The 20,019-nt window shown below is 44.7% G+C and overlaps 1 protein-coding gene across 7 annotated transcripts in view; it reads left to right on the forward strand.

The window, feature by feature from the left end:
- The window catches only part of opa1 (OPA1 mitochondrial dynamin like GTPase), a 65,559-nt gene that overhangs the window by 34,697 nt on the left and 10,843 nt on the right, over positions 1 to 20,019 (forward strand). For all 7 annotated transcript variants that reach the window (XM_084164440.1, XM_084164435.1, XM_084164439.1 and 4 more), the window contains one exon: positions 7,103 to 7,213. In XM_084164440.1, the coding sequence (XP_084020566.1) occupies positions 7,103 to 7,213 (111 nt within the window). The remainder of the gene's footprint in view (positions 1 to 7,102; positions 7,214 to 20,019) is intronic.

Genomic DNA, 20,019 nt, shown 5'->3' on the forward strand with positions numbered 1-20,019 from the left:
GGGGTATGGGGCTGGGACTTGTGTATAGGGCTGGGACTGGGGTATAGGGCTGGGACTGGGGTGTAGGGCTGAGACTGGGGTATAGGAATTGGGCTGGGGTATGGGGCTGGGGTATAGGGCTGGGACTGGGGTATAGGGCTGGGACTGAGGTATGGGACTGGGATTGGGGTATGGGATTGGGGTATAGGAATGGGGCTGGGACTGAGGTATAGGGCTGGGACTGAGTTATAGGGCTGGGACTGGGGTATAGGGCTGGGATTGGGGTATAGGGTTGGGTATGGGGCTGAGGTATAGGGCTGGGACTGAGACTGGGGTATAGGGCTGGGACTGGGACTGGGGTATAGGGCTGGGGCTGAGACTGGGGTATAGGACTGGGGTATAGGGCTGGGCTATAGGGCTGGGGCTGAGACTGGGCTATAGGGCTGGGACTGAGACTGGGGTATAGGGTTGGGGCTGAGACTGGGTATAGGGTATGGCCTGGTAATGGAGTATAGAGCTGGTAATGGGGTTTTCAGCCATTACAAAAAGTGGAAATCAAACCGGAAACCAGTGGAACAGACTTCCTGTTGTGTTCGTCGTTGCAGAGATTGCGTTCCCCTGAAATTCATACTAGCTATACTAGCATAGGCTTCATGGTTAGCTTGATTATCATGAGTTAGCTAATGTTGGGGCTAGGCAGAACTGGGCGGAGTCATATAAGACTGAGCTACACTGAACTGGGGCTTAGCTGGGATGAACCCACGTCTGTACCATCTCAGTCTGCCAACTTACTTACTTACTTACTTACTTACTTTATTGTCCCCAAGGGGAAATTTTGTTGCAGTGTCATGTACACATTTAAAGTGGCGTTAAATACAAAACAAGATTGACAATACAACTTTCAATAACAGTCACCCACCAATAAAAGTAAGAAATAAGAAATAAAACATTTAAAACATTTAAAACAAAGACTAGCCTGCTGGCCTTACGGGGTCAATGGGAACATTTGCCCGAGCTATTTAAGAGGGATATCACACCTGGCACAAATGATTGTCTCGTTCTATTTTTCCTGCTGAGGGGTGCCCTATACCTACGCCCAGAGGGGAGTAATTCAAAGTCCAGGTACAGGGGGTGACTTGGGTCTAAAATGATTTTGTGAGCCTTACGGAGGGCCCTGACCTTAAAGATCTCATCCAGGCCTGTCTGTTTGACTCCAAGTACCTTACTTGCTGTGGTAATAATCCTTCTCAGCATGTTTCTCTGACTGACAGTGGCATTGCCAAACCAACAAACAATACAAAAAGTTAAAATACTCTCAATAAAGGATTTGTAAAACAGAGTCAATATAGTACAGTCTATATTAAAAGAACCCAACTTTTTTTAGAAAGTACAGTCTCTGTTGGCTCTTTTTGTAGATCTGGTCTGTACATTTACTCCACTGAAGCTTACTGTCCAAAAAGACACCCAGATATTTATATTCCTCTACAATTTCTATATTCTGGCCTCTGATAGATGTTGCAGAGGTAGGTGTTGTACGCTTCCTGAAGTCTATGCACATCTCTTTGGTCTTGTTAGTATTGAGGACCAAGTGTGATTCCTCACACCACTCTACAAAGTCATCTAGGACCGGGCCATGATGTTCCTCGTCATCATGCAACAGGCTGATCAAGGCAGTGTCATCAGCGAACTTAACGAGGTGTCTGTCAGTATGGGAACTAGTACAACTATTAGTGTACAAGATGTACAGAAGTGGGGACAAAACACATCCCTGAGGAGAGCCTGTGTTGGTATTGCGTATATCCGACACATGGGGACCTATTTTGACTCGCTGTGAGCGTTGGCTCAGGAAGTCCAACAGCCACAAAACCAGCCCCCCATCTAAGGAAAAGTCCCGAATGAGTCTCTGTGCCAGAATGTAAGGCTGGATTGTGTTGAAGGCAGAAGAAAAGTCAACAAACAGAACCCTGACATGAGATTTGGCACCTTCTAGATGTCTATAGACCATGTTAAGGAGGGTAAGAATGGCATCATCAACTCCTCTGCTGGTCTGATAGGCAAACTGAAATGGGTCGAGGAGCTTCTGGGTGACACTGAGAATATGACTTTTCACAATTTTCTCAAGGCATTTCATAACTAAGGATGTCAAAGCGACAGGGCGATAGTCATTCAGCACAGAGGGATTTGATACTTTAGGAATTGGTATAATTATTGATTTTTTCCACAATACTGGAACGTGTTGCTGGTTGAGTGAAGATTGGAAAATGTCTGTAAAAACACCAGCCAGTTGTTCAGCACAGTGCTTTAACACATGCCCACTTATTTTGTCTGGGCCTGGGCTTTTGTATGTGTTACATCCCCTGAACAACTTTAGAACATCAGACTGTTGAACAACAACTCTCTCAAACATTTGTAATGATGCTTTCATTTGTTTTACCTCTGACACGAAGTTGTCTGATTCAAATCTTGAGAAGAAAACATTCAGTTCATTAGCCATGTTCTGGCCCTCATATCCCCCAAGGTCAGCACTGGTTTTTCCCCTGCCTATATGGGGGGCACTAGCCATGGATTTAATCCCTTGCCAGGCCACCCTTGCGTTTCCTGAGGAGAGGGTCCTCTCCACCCTTTGCTTGTATGCCTCCTTGTCCACCAGTATCTGTCTTTTTTATCTCACGTTGTACATCTCTTAAAGCCTGTCTATCACCCCCAGCATAAACTGCCTTCTTCCTATCAAGTAGTGATTTTAGATGTTTTGATACCCAAGGCTTGTTGTTAGGGAAGATTTTACAGGTCTTAGTAGGCACAACTGACTCAACACAGAAGTTTACATAGTCTGAAATAACCTCTGTGAGTTCATCCAGATCAGAGCTGCTGTCCTCAAATACCTCCCACATTGTACAGTCAAAACACCCCTGGAGACAAGTGATACTGTTGTCATTCCAGATCTGGACAGTTTTAACTGTGGGTTTCTCCCTCTCCAGGAGGCGAGAACTGCCAAGCCCTCACCAGAGCATACAGGCAGGCAGCTGCATACCAGCCCCACCGGCCTGAAATTGAAGGCTTTATAGCTCTTAACTGGTTTAAATGAGAGGGGCGGTAAACAGTCCGTTGAGTCATAGAGTTTGAGCGGAGAACGTCTGCCCTCAGTCTGACCCTGAGTGAGCTACTGTGTCCTGGGGAGCTAGGCAGCAGAATTATTGGTTGTGCCCCAAATGGTACCCTATTCCGTACATAGTGCACTACTTTTGACCTAGTGCATTATTGTTTTTAACCGTGCCCATAGTGAATAGGGTGCCATTTGGGACACTAGCTGAGCTACAGGGTGGAACCAGGTGTGCTGTATCTAGGGCTAGGCGATATGGCCTAAAAGTCATATCTAAAAGAACATCTGACTTCACAATATATCTAAAGTGTTTTCATGTTTTCTCTAAATAAGCTTTGTTGTACAATTTAAAGGGCAAATACACTGCACTTCAAACAGACAGCAATAATCTAATGAATTCAGGGCGTGTGAAATTATACCTAGGCTAAATTTACAGTGCATTCAGAAGTATTCAGACCCCTTGACCTTTTCCACATTTTGTTATGTTACGGCCTTATTCTAAAATTGATGAAATTGTTAGTTTTCTCTCATCAATCTACACACAAAACCCCATAATGACAAAGCAAAAACAGGTTTGTATTTTTTTTAGTACTCAGTACTTTGTTGAAGCACCTTTTGGCAGCGATTACAGCCTCAAGTCTTCTTGGGTATGACGCTAGAAGGTTTCCTCCAGACGTGACACTTGGCATTCAGGCCAAAGAGTTAAATCTTGGTTTCATCAGACCAGAAAATCTTGTTTCTCATGGTCTGAGAGTCCTTTTATAGGTGCCTTTTGGCAAACTCCAAGTGGGCTGTCATGTGCCTAGGAGTCACATCCATCTGGCCACTCTACCATAAAGGCCTGATTGGTGGAGTGCTGCAGAGATGGTTGTCCTTCTGGAAGGTTCTCCCATCTCCACAGAGGAACTCTGGAGCTCTGTCAGAGTGACCATCAGGTTCTTGGTCACCTCCCTGACCAAGGCCCTTCTCCACTGATTGCTCAGCCAGTCTTGGTGGTTCCAAACTTCTTCCATTTAAGAATGATCGAGGTCACTGTGTTCTTGGGGACCTTCAATGCTGCAGATTTTTTTTGGATAAGAGCGTCTGCTAAATGACTAAAATGTAAAATGTAATAATATAATTATATAATGGCTTTCATGTCGGTCTATGAAAATGCCCTTTTTGTTACAAATTTAATCAGAACCATGCATAATACATTCACTACTAATGAATAACTTCTTGTAGCAGGCATTTAGAAAATTAACACAGGTCTCATGAACGATCTCTCTAGCACAAGCCCACGTGCTAGTGAGTAGACAGCTAATCTTTATATTTCAAGTTTAGCCAACTTGGATCTACAGTGGGGAAAAAAATATTTAGTCAGCCACCAATTGTGCAAGTTCTCCCACTTAAAAAGATGAGGCCTGTAATTTTCATCATAGGTACACGTCAACTATGACAGACAAAATTAGGAAAAAAAATCCAGAAAATCACATTGTAGGATTTTTAATGAATTTATTTGCAAATTATGGTGGAAAATAAGTATTTGGTCAATAACAAAAGTTTCTCAATACTTTGTTATATACCCTTTGTTGGCAATGGCACAGGTCAAACGGTTTTCACACACTGTTGCTGGTATTTTGGCCCATTCCTCCATGCAGATCTCCTCTAGAGCAGTGATGTTTTGGGGCCGTCGCTGGGCAACACGGACTTTCAACTCCCTCCAAAGATTTTCTATGGGGTTGAGATCTCGAGACTGGCTAGGCCACTCCAGGACCTTGAAATGCTTCTTACAAAGCCACTCCTTCGTTGCCCGGGCGGTGTGTTTGGGATCATTGTCATGCTGAAAGACCCAGCCACGTTTCATCTTCAATGCCCTTGCTGATGGAAGGAGGTTTTCACTCAAAATCTCACGATACATGGCCCCATTCATTCTTTCCTTTACACGGATCAGTCGTCCTGGTCCCTTTGCAGAAAAACAGCCCCAAAGCATGATGTTTCTACCCCCATGCTTCACAGTAGGTATGGTGTTCTTTGGATGCAACTCAGCATTCTTTGTCCTCCAAACACGACGAGTTGAGTTTTTACCAAAAAGTTCTATTTTGGTTTCATCTGACCATATGACATTCTCCCAATCCTCTTCTGGATCATCCAAATGCACTCTAGCAAACTTCAGACGGGCCTGGACATGTACTGGCTTAAGCAGGGGGACACGTCTGGCACTGCAGGATTTGAGTCCCTGGCGGCGTAGTGTGTTACTGATGGTAGGCTTTGTTACTTTGGTCCCAGCTCTCTGCAGGTCATTCACTAGGTCCCCCCGTGTGGTTCTGGGATTTTTGCTCACCGTTCTTGTGATCATTTTGACCCCACGGGATGAGATCTTGCGTGGAGCCCCAGATCGAGGGAAATTATCAGTGGTCTTGTATGTCTTCCATTTCCTAATAATTGCTCCCACAGTTGATTTCTTCAAACCAAGCTGCTTACCTATTGCAGATTCAGTCTTCCCAGCCTGGTGCAGGTCTACAATTTTGTTTCTGGTGTCCTTTGATAGCTCTTTGGTCTTGGCCATAGTGGAGTTTGGAGTGTGACTGTTTGAGGTTGTGGACAGGTGTCTTTTATACTGATAACAAGTTCAAACAGGTGCCATTAATACAGGTAACGAGTGGAGGACAGAGGAGCCTCTTAAAGAAGAAGTTACAGGTCTGTGAGAGCCAGAAATCTAGCTTGTTTGTAGGTGACCAAATACTTATTTTCCACCATAATTTGCAAATAAATTCATTAAAAATCCTACAATGTGATTTTCTGGATATTTTTTTCTCATTTTGTCTGTCATATTTGACGTGTACCTATGATGAAAATTACAGGCCTCTCTCATCTTAAGTGGGAGAACTTGCACAATTGGTGGCTGACTAAATCCTTTTTTCCCCACTGTATTTGCTAGCTAACAAGGCAGAACAGTTGAATTGTTATGAGATCACCCTGTCCATCTCCAACTGTTTGAACAGCATGCTAACCTGTCCACTTTGTTCAGATGTTGAAATCAAGTGGCCTACCTTATTTCTCAGAATGAAAACGACTTGCCAATTCCTTATACAAATGTTCTTTATGCTTATTGCACATTTATAAAAGACTAGACAGCTAGTGTAACAGTCTTTGGCTAAAATGCTGCTGGCGGTACATGGTACTGCAATGCCGTGCTCGACAAACTGAGTATTTTCAAGAATCATTGTTCATTGATACTCCCGCTTTAGTAGTGTCTGGCTCAGCGTGCAATTTGAAGAGTTGAGACATAAAAAGGGTATTGTTAGAAAGGTTTAACTTCTCCTCTATTACAGTAAAATAATGTCTCTGTGTATCGGTGTCCATATGACCGATTCTGTTGGAACAAATCTCAAATGCAAATAGTGAGTTGAAACCGCTTGTCAGAGAGTAAGAAGTGATCTCTCATCTTTGTTGATGTGAGTGGCAGGGGTAGGGGCTTGGTGTGTAAACAGAGGAAGAGGCGACGGGCGAGGTTTCACTCTCGTCTAAAATAAGACAATGCGTTTCTATGGACTTATTTTGGACCTCAGCTTGTCGTCTTCCTTCCCGCCTTTGGGACAACGACTCCCGTTGTTAGGGCGGAGACATGAGCATCTCATCATTATATAGATATCTGGTGTAAATGGTTAGGTGCACACAGCACAGAAGGAACGAAGGAGACTAGACCAAAAAGACAACATTAGAACAAGCGGACATAAACGCTCATAAAAACAAAACGGGCATTTGGAATGTCACGCAAAAATATAGATTTGAATTAATACAGTGAATTAGATATATCACGCAGCCCTATTGTAGCTCAACTGTCTTGTTCAAAGAGCACTTGCACCATATTTCTAGGCATATCTATATACATTGAGTATACCAAACATTAGGAACACCTTTGTAAGATTGTTGCTCGGTGTAGGTTTATGTTCCCTGTATCTTTGATCTCTGACATTTTGTGGTGTGTGTATTTGTGCCCCTGTGTGTGTGCCTGTGTGTGTGTGTGTTTTGCATATTCAGTGCGGCGCCTGGAGAAGAACGTGAAGGAGGTACTAGAGGACTTTGGTGAGGACAACGAGAGGAAGGTCCACCTCATCACCGGACGCAGAGTACAGCTGGCAGAGGACCTCAGTGAGTCACCACACACACACACACACTTGTTACACACACACCAGCTACATACACACACTTTGGTTTAACCAGAATGGTACAGTCACATTTGTGGTCCCTCCTGTTTATGCCTTACTAGTGAATAGATCACTTATATTATGGTATCTAGAGGAAGAACAAATATTTTTATGTAGAAAATATTGTTTTGAATATGATGGATTTGCTGTGGGTTTCCCTTTCGCTGATTTGAAGACACTGTGTGGTTTTGCAATATACCAGACGCCACTAGATGGCAGTGGTGGTAAAGGAAAGGTGAAGTCTTCTCATTCACTATATTTCAGTGCATTGGAAAAGGTTGAGTCTCCTGTGTCTGTTACTGCTACAGATTGACAGCTAACAATGGGATGTCTGCTTCGTAGCAGTGACGTCTTAGACACAGTCTGACCACTGTGTAGCTTAAGTTACTGTATACCTCCACATGCATGTGCCTTCCATTGGGCTAGACACACATTTACATTACATTTTAGTAACTTAGCAGACACACACTCTCTACTTCAGGATACGTGAATGCATACACACAGACACACTCTCGCATGCTCTCTCTTACTCTCTTTATCTCTCCATGGGGCTTGAGACTTTAATTGCTCCTCTCAGGAGAGGAGGAGGAAAGCAAAAGAGCGGGAAAGAGAGAGTGTCTGGCAGCAGCAATAGCTAACAGTGTGCTGCCCGCCGCCTGTCATGTCCACCAGCCCTGCTCTCTGGTAAGAGGCGCCGCTGATTAAACACAGCAATATGTGGAGTGCCGACAAGTCCAGACTAGCTCTCTCTCACACTCACGAGCCACACACACACCACCCGTCCTCTCACACACTGATAACAGAGGAAGCAAAGTGACAGTGCTGCCACCTCAATAAGTGCGTGTGCGTCTATAACTTTCAATGTGGTCGTATCATTTTACTATGGTCAAAAGTAGTGCACTATATAACCCATCTGAATATATATGACTATATGAAGTGATCTGATATTGTATACCATGGAATGTACACTGAACAAAAACATAAACGCAACATGTAAAGTGTTGGTCCCATGTTTCATGAGCTAAAATAAAAGATCCCAGAAATGTTCCATACACACAAAAAGCATATTCCTCTTAAATTTTGTGCGCACATTTTTTTACATTCCTGTTAGTGAGCATTTCTCTTTTGCCAAGATAATCCATCCACCTGACAGGTGTGGCATATTAAGAAGCTGATTAAACAGAATGATCATTACACGGGTGCACCTTGTGCTGGGGGACAATAAAACGCCACTCTAAAATGTGCAGTTTGGTCACAACACAGATGTCTCAAGTTTTGAGTGAGCATGCTGACTGCAGGAATGTCCAGCAGATAATTGTTTTAAAGAATTTGGCAGTACGTCCAACCAGCCTCACAACTGCAGACCACTTGTATGGCGTCGTGTTGGCGAGCGGTTTGCAGATGTCAATGTTGTGAACAGAGTGCCCCATGTGGTGGTGGGGTTATGGTATGGGCAGGCATAAGCTATGGACAACGAACACAATGTCATTTTATCAATGGAAATTTGAATGCATAGAGATATGGTGACGAGATCCTGAGTCCCATTGTCATGCCATTCATCCGCCGCCATCACCACAATTGTACACAATTCCTGGAAGCTGAAAATGTCCCAGTTCTTCCATGGCCTGCGTACTCACCAGACATGTCACCCATTCAGCGAGCAGGTTTGGGGTGCTCTGGATTGACGTTTATGACAGCGTGTTCCAGTTCCCGCCAATATCTATGCAAAGGAGATGTCACGCTGCATGAGGCAAATGGTGGTCACACCAGATACTGACTGGTTTTCCATGCCCCTACCCAGTCACGTGAAATTCATAGATTAAGGCCCATTATATTTGTGAAATATGAAAACTGAATATATATATATATATATATATATATATATACAGTGGGGGAAAAAAGTATTTAGTCAGCCACCAATTGTGCAAGTTCTCCCACTTAAAAAGATGAGAGGCCTGTAATTTTCATCATAGGTACACGTCAACTATGACAGACAAAATGAGATTTTTTTTTCTCCAGAAAATCACATTGTAGGATTTTTAATGAATTTATTTGCAAATTATGGTGGAAAATAATTATTTGGTCAATAACAAAAGTTTCTCAATACTTTGTTATATATGGCAATGACACAGGTCAAACGTTTTCTGTAAGTCTTCACAAGGTTTTCACACACTGTTGCTGGTATTTTGGCCCATTCCTCCATGCAGATCTCCTCTAGAGCAGTGATGTTTTGGGGCTGTCGCTGGGCAACACGGACTTTCAACTCCCTCCAAAGATTTTCTATGGGGTTGAGATCTGGAGACTGGCTAGGCCACTCCAGGACCTTGAAATGCTTCTTACGAAGCCACTCCTTCGTTGCCCGGGCGGTGTGTTTGGGATCATTGTCATGCTGAAAGACCCAGCCACGTTTCATCTTCAATGCCCTTGCTGATGGAAGGAGGTTTTCAATCAAAAAAGGTTCTATTTTGGTTTCATCTGACCATATGACATTCTCCCAATCCTCTTCTGGATCATCCAAATGCACTCTAGCAAACTTCATACGGGCCTGGACATGTACTGGCTTAAGCAGGGGGACACGTCTGGCACTGCAGGATTTGAGTCCCTGGCGGCGTAGTGTGTTATTGATGGTAGGCTTTGTTACTTTGGTCCCAGCTCTCTGCAGGTCATTCACTAGGTCCCCCCGTGTGGTTCTGTGATTTTTGCTCACCGTTCTTGTGATCATTTTGACCCCACGGGGTGAGATCTTGCGTGGAGCCCCAGATCGAGGGAGATTATCAGTGGTCTTGTATGTCTTCCATTTCCTAATAATTGCTCCCACAGTTGATTTCTTCAAACCAAGCTGCTTACCTATTGCAGATTCAGTCTTCCCAGCCTGGTGCAGGTCTACAATTTTGTTTCTGGTGTCCTTTGTCAGCTCTTTGGTCTTGGCCATAGTGGAGTTTGGAGTGTGACTGTTTGAGGTTGTGGACAGGTGTCTTTTATACTGATAACAAGTTCAAACAGGTGCCATTAATACAGGTAACGAGTGGAGGACAGAGGAGCCTCTTAAAGAAGAAGTTACAGGTCTGTGAGAGCCAGAAATCTTGCTTTTTTGTAGGTGACCAAATACTTATTTTCCATCATAATTTGCAAATAAATTCATTAAAAATCCTACAATGTGATTTTCTGGAGAAAAAAAATCTCAATTTGTCTGTCATAGTTGACGTGTACCTATAATGAAAATTGCAGGCCTCTCTCATCTTTTTAAGTGGGAGAACTTGCACAATTGGTGGCTGACTAAATACTTTTTTCCCCCACTGTGTGTATATATATATATATATATATATATATATATACACACACACACACACACACACACACTACCAGTCAAAAGGTTGGACACACCTACTCATTCAAGGTATTTTCTTTATTTTTACTATTTTTTACATTGTAGAATAATAGTGAGGACATCAAAACTATGAAATAACACAAAAAAGTGTTAAACAAATCGAAATATATTTTATATTTGATTCTTCAAATAGCAACCCTTTGCCTTGATGACAACTTTGCACACTCTTGGCATTCTCTCAACCAGCTTCACCTGGAATGCTTTTCCAACAGTCTTGAAGGAGTTCCCACATATGCTGAGCACTTGTTGGCTGCTTTTACTTCACTCTGCGGTCCGACTCCTCCCAAACCATCTCAATTGGGTTGAGGTCAGGGGATTGTGGAGGCCAGGCCATCTGATGCAGCACTCCATCACTCTCCTTCTTGGTAAAATAGCCCCTACACAGCCTGGAGGTGTGTTGGGGCATTGTCCTGTTGAAAAACAAATGACAGTCCCACTAAGCCCAAACAAGATGGGATGGCGTATCGCTGCAGAATGCTGTGGTAGCCATGCTGGTTAATTGTGCCTTGAATTCTAAATATATCACCAACAGTCTCACCAGCAATGCACCCCCACACCATAAACAACCTCCTCCATGCTTTACATTTGGAAATACACATGCGGAGATCATCCGTTCACCCATACCACATTTCAGAAAGACACAGCGGTTGGAACAAAAAATCTCTAATTTGGACTCCAGACCAAAGGACACATTTCCACCGGTCTAATGTCCATTGCTCGTGTTTCTTGGCCCAAGCAGGTCTCTTCTTCTTATAGGTGTCCTTTAGTAGTGGTTTCTTTGCAGCAATTCGACCATGAAGGCCTGATTCACACAGTCCCCTCTGAGCAGTTGATGTTGAGATGTTACTTGAACTCTGTGAAGCATTTATTTGGGCTGCAATTTGTGGTGCAGTTAACTCTACTGAACTTATCCTCTGCAGCAGAAGTAACGCTGCGTCTTCCTTTCCTGTGGCGGCTCTCAGAGCCAGTTTCATCATAGCGCTTGATGTTTTTTGCGACTGCACTTGAAGAAACTTTCAAAGTTCTTGAAATTATCTGGATTTACTGACCTTCATGTCTTAAAGTAATGATGGACTGTCATTTCTCTTTGCTTATTTGAGCTGTTCTTGCCATAATATGGACTTGGTCTTTTACCAAATAGGGCTATCTCCTGTATACCACCTCAGCACTATAGCTCCTCAGCTCGTTGCTGCTGGAGTGAAGCATGTGCTTTTATAAGCCCAGTCATTGCGCAACTATTCTAAATGCAGTCACGTGTTTACAACAGTTTTGAAGGCCACGATTAAAAAATTGCTATTTTTTTTCTCAACTGGTCATTGAAACACGCCTCTCATTCGCCTTTCAAGTGCATAGGCAACGGTAGGCAGGCTATCAGCGCGTCACGCACCACTTTGCAATAAGAGCTGGAGGCAGTATGTATTTTGAAAATGGATACTTAATTGTTTGAACCCTGAACGTTTTACTTCATATTATGAGGCATGTCTTACCTTGCTTCAAAGTAGCCCAGGCAACCCTGATTGGGTGCCATTTGGGACGCAGACCTAGGAGTGAAAGGAAAGAGATTAGAGGATGCAGCGTTTGTGAATTTAAGAACACCTCCTTGGGTGGGTGTGTGCGCGTTGGTGTGTGATATAGCTTAGTTCCCCGTTTGTATCTGTTTATGCCTTCATGCATATTCAGAGGTGTGTGTTTCGTGGTCGACACAATACCTGTCTGTTTGCACCGTATGTGTTTCTGTGCGTATTCGCATGTACTTCTGTCTCGACTCGTGGTCAATACAATACCTACCCTTGAGGAGCAGGCATAGTCACAGTCGTGTGCCTGTGTGTGTGTTTCCTGTTTACCAGTGGGACTGCAATGCGTCGCTAGGCCTTGTTGCTATCTGTTTGTGCCTGCCTGCCTGCCTGCCACCGTGTTAACGGGAGATCCTGGGAGAGAATTAATGTGCTGTTGGCCGTAACACATACACACTGTGACCCCCCAGGAACTGACCGTTAGTCATACAGAAGACTATACCATTTAAGACAAGTCCAGGCCTGCTGACAGTGTGTGTGTTGGGGTTGTTGCTAACTTGCATTAAAGTTTGTGTTCATTTACAGTAGCCTATATATTTCTGTGTGTGTACTTGTATTCACTTGGGTGTGTTTGGGTCGTTGCTAACTGGCTCAGTGTTGGTAATTCTTTGTTGGTAGGCAGAGAGAGAGGTCCATAATAACAGGCTATTGTGTAGTGACAGACTGAGGCGTCCACACTACAGTAGCCTGCTTATTTAGTGAAGCCCTGCTAAGTGCATTAGTAGAGCAGCACGAGAGAGGCGGGCTGCCAGCCTCCCAGGGCCTTGTCTCGGTTTCGTGCATGCGTATGCGTACACAAATACACACCATTTACCATGACGCACACATGCACACAGTTTGAAAATGAGTCAGGGCGCACCCTTATACATCACGAGTCAGTGTTTAGGCTAATCCACCCCCCCCCCCCCCCCCACACACACACACACACACACGCGCTATCCTATTGTTAGTTCCTCCTTTAGTTTGTTAAAGGTGTGTGCATTGATAAAGCTTTCCACATGCAGCAATGATATGGTTGTTGCTGTGTCTGGCTCCTATCGTTGTGCCAGCTAGACTGGCATTCAGGTGTTGCCTTGAACACACATACACACCTCTCTTTGACTGTATGACCCTTCAACACACACAGCAAACTCTCACAAACACACACTGTGTTTCCCCTATAGCCCCGTGGCTGCTAAATCATTGCCGCCACTCTACAATGTTTTTATATATTTCTGCTTTTAAAGGGATATTGCGAGATTTTGTCAATTAAGCCCTTTTTCTACATACCCAGAGTCAGATGAACGCATGGATACCATTTTTGAAACAGCGTGCAGTTTTGAAGGAATTTTCGAACAGGCGTTAGCCCAATTGCTAACTTGCCTTAGCGCAATGACTGGAGGTCTATGGTAACATTTAATAATAATAATAATAATAATAAGATGCCATTTAGCAGACGCTTTTATCCAAAGCGACTTACAGTCATGCGTGCATACATTATTATTATTTTTGTGTATGGGTGGTCCCGGGGATCGAACCCACTACCTTGGCGTTACAAGCGCCGTGCTCTACCAGCTGAGCTACAGAGGACCGCATGCTAGCTGCAAACTAGCATTAAAGCAATGACTGAAGTCTAGCATGCTAGCTGTTCCCAGAGTTCCTTTCATTGTGCTAATGCTAGTTAGCAATAGCTCGCAAAACTGCCTTCAACTCCCTTCAAACTGCACAAAAAGACATACAAATGGTATCTGTTAAAAAATAATTGAAATCTCGCACTATCCCTTTAAGATAAGTTACAATGTTTATTTGTAGCAAACAGGGTGAACAGTGGCACAAATGAGCCACCACTTGCTCATCTCCCTACAGTGCATGGGTGTGCATCACTTCTATTTCAGATGGTGTCAACCTAATTCAATTTTCATGCATTTTGGAGTAGAATGTCTTTTAAAAAAGTCAGCAGAAGTGACCTCGCGGTTGTTCTACAATCTCCCCCACCCACCCACTAACTTTGCCACTGCTGCTGAAAAAAGTCCTAGGGGAAGCACTGACACATGTACTCTCTCTCTCACACACACACATACATCATTTGTTAGGTTGAGTTTAAAAGGGGATGACTTCACTTCCTCCTATGGGGGTCATATTCTCTCACCAAACCACCAGAGGTGAAACAGAGAGGGATAGATAAAACAAAACTCCTCTCTTCATCCTCTGCTTCTCGGTAGAGGAATTCCTAGACCTTTATAGGGAATAGGCTGCCATTTGGGATGCAGCCATCCTCCTCCTTTTCCTTCCCATAGTGTCTGATGAGGGAGCGTGGTGGGGCTGGGAACACAATGGTTACACACCACGTTGACTCTGCCCATGGCTGCGGGTGCTGCACACTTCCAGAGAGGGAAGGGAGGGTACCTGCAAACCAGACACCCCACAGAGATTATCCCTGCCTGGGCTTGTCCTCCTCCAACACCCCCTTGGCACTCAGAGGAACCAGAGAGGAGTGAAGCTTCAGAAGTAGAGGCTGATTTCAGAGTAGTTTTATAAAAACGTGTTTGCTAACACAAGCTGTTTAGCAGAAGGGTTGAGATTTTGAAGCGATGTAGGATACACTATCAAGGGGGTGTAGGCTACACTACCTTGTGTAACAAGGCTTCGAGGCATGGTGCTCCTGAACTCAAAGGTTCAATTAATGTTCATTTGAACTTTCCGACGCTTCCGCGCTCCAACCTAGCAGTTTACGAAGCACTTTTAAGACCCTAGCTACATTAGGTCAAATGGGTTCAATGCATTCATGTAAGGTTGTCAGTCAGCTAGATGTAGTGAGAGATGAGGATCGTGCTGGTTAGCCCTGTGACAGTGCGGAGGTGGTTGTCTGTCTATGTATTGTAGACCTAGACGTGTGCAGGGGGCTAAAGGGCTGCGTCCCAAATAGCATTCTATTCCCTACATAGTGAACTACTTTTGACCAGAGCCCTATGGGCCCTGTTCAAAAGTAGTGCACTATATAGGGAATAGGGTACCATTTGGGATTCAGCCTGGAGGTCTCAGAAGGGCAGTGGAGCCCATCACTCTAAATGACCAGACAGACTCTACTGGGCTCCGAGATACACCTCAAAGCACAGCCACGAGACTAAGTGTTTGGAGTTCTCTATAAAGGAAGTTTGGAATTATGCTTGGGCGGTATACCATATATACTGGGGTATTTTTAAATACTGAGGGTATGATTTTCAATAGTTTCTTTTTTTAAATATGTATTTATTTTGGTTTTGGGGCGGCGTAAACCATATTAAGTTAACTATCTGAGATATGCCAAAAAAACATTTTCCTGGTAGATACACTACCGTTCAAAAGTTTGGGGTCACTTAGAAATGTCCTTGTTTTCGAAAGAAAAGCGATTTTTTTTTTGTCCATTTAACACCAGTCTCAACGTCAACAGTGAAGAGGCGACTCCGGGATGCTGACCTTCTAGGCAGAGTTGGAAAGAAAAATCCATATCTCAGACTGCCCATCTTAATCTTTTCTTTTTATTGGCCAGTCTGAGATATGGCTTTTTCTTTGCAACTCTGCCTAGAAGGTCAGCATCCCGGAGTCGCCTCTTCACTGTTGACGTTGAGACTGGGTTTTTGCGGGTACTATTTAATGAAGCTGCCAGTTGAGGACCTGTGAGGCGTCTGTTTCTCAAACTAGACACTGATGTATTTGTCCACTTGCTCAGTTGTCCACTCCTCTTTCTATTCTGGTTAGAGCCAGTTTGCGCTGTTCTGTGAAGGGAGTAGTATACAGCGTTGTACGAGATCTTCAGTTTCTTGGAAATTTCTCGCATGGAATAGCCTTCATTTCTCAGAACAAGAATAGACTGACGAGTTTCAGAAGAAAGTTATTTGTTTCTGGCCATTTTGAGCCTGTAATCGAACCCACAATTGCTGATGCTCCAGATACTCAACTAGTCTCAAGAAGGCCAGTTTTATTGCTTCTTTAATCAGCACAACAGTTTTCAGCTGTGCTAACATAATTTAAAAAGGGTTTTCTAATGATCAATTAGCCTTTTTAAAATGATAAACTTGGATTAGCAAACACAACGTGCCATTGGAACACAGGACTGATGGTTGCTGATAATGGGCCTCTGTACGCCTATGTAGATATTCCATAAAAAATCAGCCGTTTCTAGCTACAATAGCCATTTACAACATTAACAATGTCTACACTGTATTTCCGATCAATTTGATGTTATTTTAATGGACAAAAAAATTGCTTTTCTTTCGAAACTTTTGAACTTTTGAACGGTAGTGTAGATAATGTCAAGTTAATGTTTTTAATGGCTGTATTAGACATGATACAAGTGAACGTCTTGTGATGTTTGGCTAAACTGCGACGTAAGCCTCTCCTCTCACACACCTGTGTGCTGTTTGGCCCTCCCCCTGCAAGACTCGACAGGAGGAGATTCCACCAGTTTAGCTGGGTGGGGAGGTGTGTGAGAGAAACTGAACACGGTGGCTCTCGAAATGTTGTTACACACTCCTCATCTGAAGGCTGGGAGGCGGGAGATGACTGCCCCTCATAAAGATATTAGGTTAGACCAGTGGTCATCTCGTTAATGGATGGCAGGGAAACTTTATTTCAATGCTCTCGCTCTCGCACTCTCTCTCGCTCAAAGCGACCTGAGCCTCACCTGGCTGCCTGCTTTATGGTGGAGATGGGGATAAGGAGGGGGAGAGAGAGAGGAGGGAGAGACACACTTCTCTTAACAAAGGCAGAAATGTGCTCCCTGTTAAGAGCGATTTGCCCCTACTCGCAGAAGACGGGCAGAGCCCAGCACCACTCAGGTTTCACACGGGGGAGGTGTGTGTGTGTAGGAGGCAGATTGTAGGAGTATTAACGTGTGGTGCAGGGTGTGTGGAGGTGAAGCAACGTGTGTTTGTATATGTAAGGGGGGGGGCACGTGCATGCGTTTGTGTGTGGGTGAGGGGGGAGAGAAGAGGAGCGTACCACAGGCCAGAGCAGCTGCATGGCAGGATGCCTCTTCTCTCCCTGGAAAGGAGCCCAGTGCTAATATGGAACTGCAAGCCCGTCAGGAGACTACTGACGATGTGGGCTGCTGCCTTAATTCCAGTAATACACAACTCAATTACAACATCCCAAGAATATACTCTCTCTCCCTCTGTCTACGTGCCTCTCTTTTAACCCTGGCTGTTTTTTCCATCTCTCTCTTTCCCCATCTCTCTCTCTGTGTCTCTCTCTCTCTCTGTTCCTCTCGCTCTCACTTTTTCTATTCCTCTCTCTCCCTCTTCCCCATCTCTCTCTCTTGCCGCCATCTCTTGCCTTGTGACAGACTGACACCCCTTTGACTCCACATGATGGGAGAAAATTGCTGTGTAAACGCCATCAGTCTTCCTCCTCTCTGAAAGCATAAATCTTTGCTTTTCAGATGTCATGAAGTTGTGGACCTGAAAGGGAAGTTGTGGGTGTTTATACAGCTTGTCTTACAGTACACACAGGCAGGCGGAGGAGTCCGTTTTTTATACACTGCTTCTTACACACACCACACCACACGTGCACACACACACCATACACACTTCTCTTCACCTTTTTTCCCAGGTCTTCTCTAGCTCTCCCTGTGAGCTTAGCACTGGTATTGTGTGTGTGTGTGTGTGTACAATAGCACTCTTGGTTGTCTGGACCTGCTCTGTGGAATGCCCTCACACAAACCTCAATCTCACATCTTCTCCCTCTATCCCTTTTATCTCTCGTTCCCCCCCCTCCCCTCCTCTCCTCTCCTTTGAGCAGCTCTTCCTCTAGAGTGATTAGTGAGGCTCAGTGAGAAGTGCTCCTCTGTTTCCTCCTGCTGTAGTGGATGACGTATAGGAGTCTTAGGTGTGTGTGTGTGTGCTCAAGGTTTTACTGTGTTTACTGTGTTTGCTCTGGACGGCAGGTCACAGCGGAAATGGCTCTAGTAGCCTGCACAGGCACTCCTACCAACCCCCCCCCCCCCCCCCCACACATACACACACTTTATATGTTTGCTCTCTCCTCTTAGAGAAAGCCTAAGCATCTGCCATAGGACAAGATGGCACTTGTCTGTTGCTTGTATATGGAGCAATGTACTGTAGCATGTCCATTAGATGTATGTGCTGTACTGTTGGCTGTTTGTGGGAATAATAGAGGTTTGGATAACATTTAATCACACTGTTGCGTTTTACATGGGAGGACGTTTGGGCTATATGTTTGCTTTGGAGCTACAGTGGTGGGATGACCACTGTCTTGTTTTTCGGATCTCGGATTGTCCCTTTAATCACTTAGGGGCCATTTGATGCTGCTCTCGCTCTCTCAAGGGCCCTGTTGCATTTGAATGAGTTGGTAAATGAATTGGCTGACCCTTTAGGTTAAACTTTTATTCTCTTCACTATCTCTCTACATCTATTTTGGTGTTTTTTAAAAGCATTTAGTTGGCTTTCCCCTCTCATGGTCTCACATAGACAAATAGATGGTGAAATAAGTGCTTTTATTATAAATGGACGTTAGAGGCTATATTTTCAAAGCTGAGGTATTTTTCTTGAGTGTATATACTCCGGCTGTGCCCCAAATGGCACCCTATTTCCTATTTAGTGCACTACTTTTAACCAGAGCCCTATGGGAAACCCTATGGGCCCTGGTCAAAAGTAGTGCACTACATAGGGAATAGGGTGTTATTTGGGATGCAGACTCTGGCTTTAAATGTAGTGCTAGTTTAGAAGTTTTCTCATGAAGAGGAAACATCAAGGATTGACTCTGGGCCAACTTGTCCATTTTCTCCGGGGCTGAGAGTAGACAAACACTACATTTAGAGTTGTCATAACGCCGCTTTAAAACAAACTGCTCTGTCTTTTCTTTCATCTGCAGCCAGCTCTCTTCCTGTCTTAACTCTCTCACACACACCAACTCCCAACATGGTTGGGCTCTTGCACACACACACCCAACATGCACAAGCTCACACGCAACACATGCGTACACATATTTGTGTGTGTGTGTTTTTACATAGAAGGAACGGGGAGCATGGCTGATGTTAAAAGCACCTGTGGGTCTGGCCCCCAACCAATCCCCTCCTCTCTGACAGAGGACTGTTTATACCCCTTCCTGACAGCCAGTGGAGGAAACGACTTCCATCTTCCCAACAGCTGGATCAGAGGCCCTCCTTCCCTCCTTCCCTCCCTACATCTCTCCTCCTCCCCTCCCCACACCCGGCCAGCCAGCCAGCCGCTCCCAGTCCCACTCACGACCCCCTACACTCCTCCCTCATCCCTCTCTCCTTTCCTCCCCCCGTCCCCTCCTTCCTCGCTGAGGCTGGGAGCCAGTGGGGGCTGTCCACGCTCCCTCCGACACATCTCTGGTGTTTTGGTGACCCCCCTGCGCCCTCTCCATATCCCCTATTCCCCTGCATCTGTTTCACAGCCCCGCAACAGCAGTCCCCGGATGGTTGTAAATCTCTCCTCGCTCTGCCTGAGTGTGTGGAGGAAAGAGGTGCAGGGGACGTTTTGGGAGACTGACCACACTGTCAGAGACCCAGCCAGAAAGAGAAGGGGTGTACGCTAGGGCTAGGCTGTTGGATATGCCTTTCCCAGGCCCTGTCTCAATACTCCTCTTCTAGCCTCCTCTCCTTGTCTCCTCCAAGACCGCTAAAGGCAACAGGTGAAAGCACTCATCTGTGTGAAAGAAGTAATGGGCAACGGAAGCTGTTTCAGGCCATTGGGGGACACGTTTACGCAACCTTACCTGTCACCTATCAGTGATCATCAAGAAAAGGTTACGAGGAATGGAAGCCGCTGAGAAGTATTGAGACAC

Source organism: Coregonus lavaretus (assembly GCF_964263955.1).
Source record: "Coregonus lavaretus genome assembly, chromosome: 6".
Classification (NCBI taxonomy): domain Eukaryota; kingdom Metazoa; phylum Chordata; class Actinopteri; order Salmoniformes; family Salmonidae; genus Coregonus; species Coregonus lavaretus.